We start from the raw sequence: 9,571 nt of genomic DNA, 5'->3' as shown, positions 1-9,571 counted from the left end.
TAGAAAACATTGGTCAAAATGGAAAGACGCAATTCAAGCAGAATTGAATTCACTTTCTAAACGTGAGGTTTTTGGACATATAGTCCAAACACCTGAAGATGTAAAGCCAATAGGATATAAATGGATATTTGTGCCAAAATGAAATGAGAAAAATGAAGTCATAAGATATAAAGCACGACTTGTAGCACAAGGATTTTCACAAAGGTCAGACATTGATTACGAAGAGACATTCCCTTGTGGTGGATGCAAACACGTTTAGATATCTTATTAGTCTAGTAATAGATGAAAAACTTGACATGCATCTAATGGATGTTGTTACAGCCTATTTGTATAGTACACTTGATAATGAAATTTATATGAAAATCCCTAAAAGATTTAAAATCCCAAAATGATATAGAGTTTCTCGAGGAAATTGCTCGATCAGATTAAATAAAAGTTTATATGGATTAAAACAATCTGAACGTATGTGGTACAATCGTCTTAGTGATATTTGTTAAAAGAAGGTTATAAAAATGGTCCAATTTGTCCATGTGTTTTTATAAAAAGGTCTAGGTCAGATTTTGTGATAATTGTTTATGTTGATGATCTAAATATTATTCGAACTCCTAAAGAGCTTCAAAATGCATTAAATTATTTAAAGAAAGAATTTGAGATGAAAGATCTTGGAAAAACAAAGTTTTGTCTTGTCCTGCAAATCGAGCATTTAAAAGATGAAATTCATGTCCATCAATCAACTTATACAAAAAAGATCTTACAGAAATTTTACATGGCTGTGAATAAATATAAATTTCATCCTTGCTAGAATGATGAAGAGTTTCTTGGTTCTGACGTACCATATCTAAGTACCATAGAGGCATTGGTGTATCTTGCAAACAACACAATACTTGATATGGCGTTTGCTATAATGTAACGCCCCAAAAGTCCAAGTATTTATTTTGTATGTTTGTATCGCAACTACTTGTTTGCTTCAGTGGTTAAGTGATTTGGGTGTGTTTGGGAGTGTCTGAGAAGTCTTGGGTTCAAGCCTGGGCTTGTGCAAAAAATTTTGTTTTTAAGGAAAGAAACCCTTGCCTATAGTTAGTAGGCTTTTAAGTTATTGTGGGTAAAGCATGACATAAAAAGCCTATTGGTCTAGGGGGTAAGTGGCGTGTTACTTATGCCAGTGGTCCAAGGTTCAAATCTTGCTGAGGCAAGGGAGTGTTTATTTTACTGCTTTGCCGTGGGGGTGTTGTAGTTTGACTGAAACACTAAAGTGGATGATGGGAATTCCAATTGAGTGGTTGAGGGGAGGTGTGATCAGGTGGAGAGATTTGAGGAGGGATTTTAGGAAAATATTATGGGATTTGGGAGGTTATCCCGATTCGGTGGGATGTAGAATTCGGCTCTCTCTTCTCATTTTTTCCCAATTTTGGTTTTGATAGAGTCATTTCTTTCTTTCTTTTTCAATTTGTTGCCGCCACACCCTCCTAGTTCTCTCTACCGATTTTCTACATTCCATCCCTATCGATTCATTCTTATTTTGCTAATTTACTCTTTTCAGTTTCTTTCTTTTTCCCGAAAGCTTTTGTCGAATATTGCTAGGTGTGCGATTGTTATATCTTTTGTTTCTTTCAGCTTTGTCTCTCCTCACGATGAAAATTCTTCCCTCCTCTTTTACCGACTTTTTTTCTTCTTTTGCTTCCCTCTTTGTGCGTTTCTTTCTTTCCTCATTGCTGTTGTTATTTGCATTCCTGCTCTCTGCCAAATTGTGGTCACCTTGGTCTCTTTCTTTTTGGTTTTAGTTTTTTTAAAATTGACCATCCCTTTCGAGCGGTTTTGCATTTTCGGTAAGTTAGTTAATCAATTTGGTTCAGACTGTTCATGTGAATAACTATTGCTAGGGGTTTCGGCTGGAATGCAAGTATTAACCAAGGAGATAGTGATCTTTCTTTTCCAACGGTTTGAGGGTGTAGGGTATCGGTTGCTCAAACAAGGTAAGTGGTTGTCGACCAAGTAGATAAGTGATTTGGATAGGGTTCGTTTTAATTTTGTTTGACATGCGATTAATCGAGCTTTTGTGGTTGAATATAGGTTTTGGAGTGCTCGTGGACGGTGTGCGCGTTTTTCGTAACAAGGTGTGTAAACCCTACCTAAAATATAAACCGGTAAAAGCCAAAAATTATCACAAATGACGCTACACTAGCGTGCGTTCGCTCATATGGTAAACTCAACGCATAAAACGTGGGCATTAGACTGTTGCGGCCACCATGAGCGATTTCGTGGTCTTAGGCCGTTTTGGGCCACGATGGGCCGAAATGGACTGTTTAGGCCCAACGGGCTTATGGACCCCACACGGGTAAACCACACGAGTGTATGGAGGAAATTGGGCCAAACTGTGAAAATTTATGACCGAGACCAAATTCTGGTCTACGTGGGCCACACGAGTGTGTGGGCCCACATGGGCCTGCATTATGGGCCTTGGGCCCAGATTCACTGTTGACTATTAAGGTTGCATGGGTCACCCGAGACAACTGTGGATCTACTGATGGGTCGGTAAGTAGACCTAGACTCTCAAATTGATATAAAATAACTATTATGCCCCTATGTTATAAAATGACTGTATGCTTTATGTTATGTATGTCTTTATATAAGCATGCCATGATATATATATGTTGCATAGATGTATGATATGTTGCATGGGAATGGGATTATGATGATTGGCGGAAGTGTACTGTACTGGCAGCTCAAACACCTATCTTGCTCGGATTCGTAGTTGGGGGTTGCTTAGTTTTGAAGGTGCTGGTGACCTCAGAAGTCTTTTTAAGTGACAAACGAACCAGGTGTGTAAACACAACTCTGGAAAAAAATCGGTGAAAAGCTAAAAAATATGATTGTCGATGCCACACGGCCATGCAGCCGCCAGTATAGGCCCTACACGGGTGAACCACAAGAGGTTGGGCTAGGCCGTAAGATCCATATGGCCCATTTTCACTGTTTGAATACAAGGTTGCACGGATCGCCTAAGTCAACTGTGAACCAACTGTAGGGTGGGTAAGTTTACCTAGACCCCTAATTGACTAAAATGATTGAAAGACTGTTATATGCCTATATAAGATAGCTATGTATGTCTGTATGTTGAGCATGCTATATACACTATACTGATTATACATGATACCATGACATGTTTGTATGATGCATTGCATTGGGTTAGGAATTGATATTGATTGGAGGAAGTGTACTGAAAGGCTTCAAGCCTAACTTACTGGCAGCTCAGCTACAACTACATTCTAGTGCCGCATTCAGTACTATTTGAAGTGTAGGGATGGGTGGGTTGATTATATCGCCACATGGAGTGTAGGGTTCGACGGAGATGGAGTGTAGAGGCTGGTTGGGTAGGATTTTATAACTGCATAATTGTCACAGTTACTGTACTGTGATGGATTAAAGCCCTAATGCTTACTGTTACTGAAATGGGCTAAGGCCTAAACTGATACTGATACTGATATTGAAAGGGGCTTAGGCCCAAACCGAGATTATCTGTTATTGTATGTTAGTTTGCATGGGGATTATAGATAGAGTTTTCGTAAACTCACCCTTCTGTTTAATCTGTACAGGTAATCCCCAAACATAGGCGGATCGGTGTAGCGGAGGACTCAGCGGTGGCCACACGACTCCTTTTTGATATTTGATACTTATTTACGATTTTAAGTTTTATTTTAGGGTATTTTTCTGTAATAATAGCCTCTAAGGGTTTTTACCTAAAATTTAGATTTTATACTGTTTTCTAGTTATATCTGCTAGAACTAGGTAAAATTCAGGTTTTCAAAATAGATAAATGTTTTATCAAAATACCATGCACATGCAAACTATTTTAAAAGCTTCCGTATAGAATAAACATTTTGAAAATTTTTGACTGATTAATTAACACGACCTTAGAATTAATAAGTAATACTTAAAAGTTTCTAAGTAGAAATTATTTTTAGCAAAGTTACAGTTTTCCAACACAACCTATGGTTTTCAAACACAATATCATGTGACATCTCCAGATTCGGCCATAACGTCCAGGCTGGGTTTTGGGTGTTACATTTAGTGGTATCAGAGCCAGGTTACAAAACTCAGCTATGTATATGGGCTTTTAAGATATGATTTTTGAGAACTGATTTCTAAATGTTTTTACTGAAAGTGTGGTACACCGAGTCTCTGGCGCCGATCCAGTAAGTTTCCTGAAACTGTTATAGGTAGTATATACTGAGACTACTATAGATAGACTGTACTAAAAACATTCAAGTTAGTGTATACTGATACTATAGTAAACCGATAGACACTGATAGACATTGTGTTGTACGAAAATAAATGTTACACTTCTGATACTATTTTCATAAAATATCTACTAATAAACACTGGAACTGTAAACTGATGCATAAAATTGTAAATACAAATTAACACGAATAGAGAATGAGTACAAGAGCTACTCGCGGATGGGGTACAAGAGGCTGTGGTAAAGGTCGTAGAGGTGCTCGAACTGGGTCATCATTTTCTGGCAACTTGCCTAATTTGGATACAAGTGAGACACCGGCTTCACCAGTGACCGAAACTGGATCTCATGATGTGCTGCTGGGGACGACGCATTGTCCCAAGCCATGTTAAAGATTTTAGAAAGGGACGTTGGGTCCAATACTGGAGCTGGAGGCCGCGGGTTGGTTACAGAATGACTCCAGTCTAATGGAGCCGAGCTTTTCAGCAGTGTTGCTGGAGTTGCCCCTAATGTGGCAGAATACTGGATTGAGACCACAGAGAGGATTATGGACAACCTAGACTGCACCCCTGAGCAGAAGTTGAAGGGTGTTGTATTGTTGCTGCGTGATGAGGCTTATTAGTGGGGGCTCACTGTTGAGGAGGGTACTCAGCCCGATCGACTGACTTGTGAGTTCTTTAAGACCGCTTTAGAGGAGAAATGTGTGGGGGCTAGCTATGTGGATGCCCGTAAGAGAGAGTTCTTGAATCTGACTCAGGGGAACAGATCAGTGGCTGAGTACGAGGCCGAGTTTTTACGACTAAGCAGCTATGCGCGTGGTATGGTACCGACTCAGTACGAGCGATGTGTTCACTTCGAGGATAGCCTCAGGGATAATTCGAGGGTTCTGATAGCTCTACAGAGGGAGCGAGATTTTACCGCACTGGTTGATAAGGCGAAGATTGCCGAGGAAGTGAAGCGTATTGAGCGCTAGAACAGTGACAGAGAGAGAAGTAGGAAAAAGAGGGATTCACAGCCCTCGAGTTCCATTCAGAGGCCTAAGAAAAAGGCCAGAGTTGATGTGCCAATCAGAGTTGGGGCTACCATTGTTGCTACTAGACAGCCGTTGTGTACTGACTGTGGCAAGCGCCATCAGGGCGAGTGTTGGAAAAGAACTAGGGCATGTTTGATGTGCGATTCTCTAGAGCACCGTATTAGAGAGTATCTAGAGAGGTCCGGTCTGATGCAAGCTCTGGGTAATAATACTGCACGACCACCAAAAGTAGTTCATTAGCCACTGAGAGGCCGGGGTCAGACCAGAGGTGGTAATGGTTTGGGCCGTGGTCAGAGAGCACCGGGCAGAGGTGCTGGACATACTAAGGAGAGGCAATCGATTTTAGTTTATGCTACTCGTCGCCAAGAGGATGGAGATACTCCGAATGTCATTACGGGTACGTTCTTTATTTATAATGTACCATATAGTACACTGATAGATATAGGATCCACTAACTCCTATATAGCTTGTACCGTATCTGAAAACTTGGGTATACTGGTTGAGAGCACTATGAGTGAAGCCACTGTACTAAGTCCGTTGAGGCAGCCAATAAGGGTTAACAAACTGTTTAAAGATGTTCCTATAGAGGTTCAAATAGTTATCTTTTTGGCTGATCTGATGGAACTTCCTTTTGGGGAATTTGATCTGATACTGGGAATGGACTAGTTGGTTAAGCATCGAAAGAGCTTAGATTATGCCAAGAATGGGTTGTACTGAGAACTGTGGAAGACAATGAGGTATTTGTAATTGGGGAGCGTCATAACTACTTATCCAATATGATTTCTGCATTGAGGGCCAAAAAGTTGATTCGTAAGGGATGTGAGGCGTATCTGGCTTACATCAGTGTTTCAGATTCTGGGGATTATTCGGTTAAAGATAACAAGACGATTAAGGAGTTTCCAGATGTTTTTCCTGAAGAGTTACCTAGGTTACCTCCGAATTGTGAAATAGAGTTCGGGATTTAACTCCTTCCTAGTATAGCTCCGGTGTCCATCACTCCCTATAGAATGTCACCGAAAGAGCTTGTGGAGCTTAAGGCTCAGATCCAAGAGTTACTAGATCGTAGGTTCATCCGCCCTAGTGTGTCTCCGTGGGGAGCATTAGTTCTGTTCGTGAAAAAGAAGGATGGATCCATGCGTATGTGTATTCACTATCGGGAACTGAATAAGTTGACCATCAAGAATAAGTACCCCCTACCAAGGATAGACGATCTGTTAGATCAGTTCTGAGATGCTTCAATTTTCTCTAAGATTGATCTCCGATCGAGATATCATCAGTTGAGGGTTAAGGAGACTGATGTGCATAAGACATCATTTAGGACTCGGTACGTTCATTATGAGTTCTTAGTGATCCCTTTTGGACTGACGAATGCACCAGAGTTGGATCTAATTAACCGAGTGTTCCAGCCGTATCTGGATTGGTTCGTGATGATATTTATTGAAGACATACCAGTGTATTCAAGAACTGAGGATGAGCACAATGAACACCTCAGAGTGGTTCTACAGATTCTGCGAGAAAAACAACTGTACGCCATGTTCAGTAAATGTGAGTTCTGGTTACGTAAAGTAACGTTTTTGGGACATGTGGTTTCTGATTAGGGGATTAGAGTCGATCCTCGAAAGATTAGGGATGTCTTAGACTGGAAACAGCTTAAGACTATATCTGAGATCTGCAGTTTTCTGGGACTGGCAAGGTATTATCGACGATTTGTGGATCTGATTACCGCACCCTTGACTAAGCTACTACGTAAGGGTGTACTGTTTAACCGGACTGATTCACAGCAAGAGAGCTTTAAGAAGCTCAAGACTGTACTAACTAAGGCCACTGTTCTAATACAGCCAAAGTCTAAAAAGGATTTTATTGTTTACAGCAATGCATCACATGTCAGTTTAGGATGTGTGTTGATACAAGAGGGTAAGGTGGTAGCATACGCGTCTCGTTAGCTTAAGACTCATGAGGCAAATTATCTGATGCGTGACTTGGAGTTGGTCACAGTGGTATTCGCACTGAAAATCTAGAGGCATTACTTGTATTGTGAGAAGTGTATCATTTACACTGATCATAAGAGCCTCAAGTACTTCCTCACTCAGAAGGAGCTAAATCTTAGGCAGCGTAGACGGATTGAGCTGCTTAAAGACTACGACTGTACTATTAAATACCACCCTGGTAAGGCTAGTGTGGTGGTCAACGCACTGAGCCGTAAAGCTATAACTGATCTAAGGGCGATGTTTGCTCGCCTCAATTTATTTGATGATGGTAGTCTGTTGGTCAAACTTCAAGTTAAACCAACATGGATAGAGCAAATTAAGAGTAAATAGATAGAAGATGAGTTGTTGGGTTTTCGTTTTCGATAAGTTAAGAGTGGAAATACCAAGGATTTTGAACTGAATAGTGAAGGGGTGCTCTATTTCTGTGGGAGAATCTGTGTACCGAAAGATACTGAATTGAGGCAGTCTATACTGCGAGAGGCGCATAGTAACCCTTATGCTATGCATCTTGGCAGAAATAAGATGTATCGCGACCTTCGTAAGTTATATTGGTGGCCAAGTCTTAAGCGTGAAGTTACAGATTTTGTGGGTAAATGCCTAACATGCTAGCAGGTTAAGGCTGAGCATCAGTTACCTTCGGGGCTGTTGCAACCAGTTAAGATTCCACTTTAGAAGTGAGAGCGTGTGACTATGGATTTCGTTAGTGGATTACCCCTCACACCCACTAAGAAAGATTCTGTATGGGTCATCATGGATCGATTGATCAAGTCTACCCATTTCATTCCGGTTTGTACTGACTACTCTCTGCAAAAGTTGGCTAAATTGTATGTGTTTGAGATAGTAAGACTGCATGGGGCACCAGTTTCAATCATATCTAATAGGGATCCTTGCTTCACGTCTCAGTTCTAGAAGAAGCTACATGAAGCTCTGAGTACAAGATTGGACTTCAATACTGCGTTCTATCCTCAGACTGACAGTCAGTTAGAGAGGGTGATTCAGATACTGGAGGATATGTTGAGAAGTTGTGTGATCGACTTTTGATGCAGTTGGGAGGATTACCTGTCGCTAGCAGAATTTACTTATAACAACAACTATCAATCTAGCATTTAGATGGCACCTTACGAGGCATTATATGGTCGTAGGTGTCGCATACCTTCATGTTGGACTGAGTTGGGCGAGCGGCGTGTTTTGGGCCATGAACTAGTTTCTGATACCGATGATAAAGTTAGGTTGATTCGAGACCGACTGAATGTGGCATTAGACAGACAAAAGTCCTATGCGGATCTAAAGCATCGAGAGATTGAGTATTCGATGGGGGACTTCATTTTTCTCAAAGTCTCGCCGTGGAAGAAGGTACTGAGATTTGGTCGCAAGGGCAAGATGAGCCCTAGATTTTTAGACCTTACCGTTTACTTAAGCAAGTGGGACCAGTTACTTACCAGTTAGAGCAACTTCTAGAGTTGGACCAGATTCACGATGTTTTCCACGTCTCAATGTTGAGGCGTTACCGCTTTGATCCCATGCATATTGTTCCAGTTGAGGAGATTGAGGTAAGGTCAGATCTAACCTTTAAAGAGAAGTTAGTACAAATATTGGAGCGAGATGCAAAGGTTCTAAGAAGAAAATCCATCCCATTGGTTAAAGTTCTCTGGCATAATCATAGCACCGAGAAGGCCACGTGGGAGCCTGAGGATGTGATGCGTCAGCAGTATCCCCATCAATTCTGATCAGGTAAAATTTTGATGCCGAAATTTTCTTTTAGGGGATAGAGTTGTAAAACCCCAAAATCTCTTATATAGTTTTTCGTATGTTTGTGAGACACAAATTGTTTGTCTACTTCAGTGGTTAAGTGTTCTAGAAAGTGTTTGAGAGGTCCCAAGTTCAAGCCCTAGCTTCGGCAAATTTTTGTTTTTAAATGAATAAACCCCTATCTCTAATCAGTAGGCTTATAAATATATGTTAATAAAATATGTCAGAATGGGCCTGCTGGTTTGGTGGCTAAGGTGTTAGTTGGCGTGTGGGAGGTTTGAAGTTCAAGTCTCTGCTCTAGCAAGGTGGATATATTTTTGCTAGTGGTGTCGTGGAGAGTTTGAGTATAATTGAAATGTCGATGTGGTAGAGGTGTAGTGGAAAGTGAAGAGAGAAAATTAAGGGATTTTGGATAGAGTGAGAGAGTCGTGGACGATTTTGGGGTGTTTGAGTTGTAGTGGGGGAGTGTGGGATCAGATTGAGAGATTGAAGGGTTATCTGATTTAGTTCAGATTTTCTTTTTTTTCTCTCTTTTTGGAAAATTTTTTCTCTCTCCCCAATTCCAAA

General features: G+C 40.8%; 1 protein-coding gene across 1 annotated transcript; it reads left to right on the top strand.

Annotated features, from left to right (window-relative positions):
- Nucleotides 1–8,365: 8,365 nt before the first annotated feature.
- Nucleotides 8,366–8,982, top strand: LOC128040457 (uncharacterized). The gene is made up of 2 exons (XM_052629208.1): nucleotides 8,366–8,608; nucleotides 8,698–8,982. Exons 1-2 carry the CDS (start codon nucleotides 8,366–8,368, stop codon nucleotides 8,980–8,982), a joined length of 528 nt encoding a protein of 175 aa, XP_052485168.1.
- The last annotated feature ends 589 nt before the right edge of the window (nucleotides 8,983–9,571 follow it).

The sequence above is a fragment of the Gossypium raimondii genome, chromosome 4 (genome assembly GCF_025698545.1).
Source record: "Gossypium raimondii isolate GPD5lz chromosome 4, ASM2569854v1, whole genome shotgun sequence".
Taxonomy (NCBI): Eukaryota; Viridiplantae; Streptophyta; class Magnoliopsida; order Malvales; family Malvaceae; genus Gossypium; species Gossypium raimondii.
Note: the sequence above shows the minus strand (reverse complement) of the source record. Positions and strands in the feature narration are given on the sequence as shown.

Excerpts from the sequence above, each read along its gene's own strand:
- LOC128040457 (XM_052629208.1), top strand. The coding sequence starts at position 8,366 with ATGGCACCTTACGAGGCATTATATGGTCGTAGGTGTCGCATACCTTCA. Across the intron at positions 8,609-8,697 it reads AAGTCTCGCCGTGGAAGAAG|TTAGAGCAACTTCTAGAGTT; the intron begins GTACTGAGATTT and ends GTTACTTACCAG.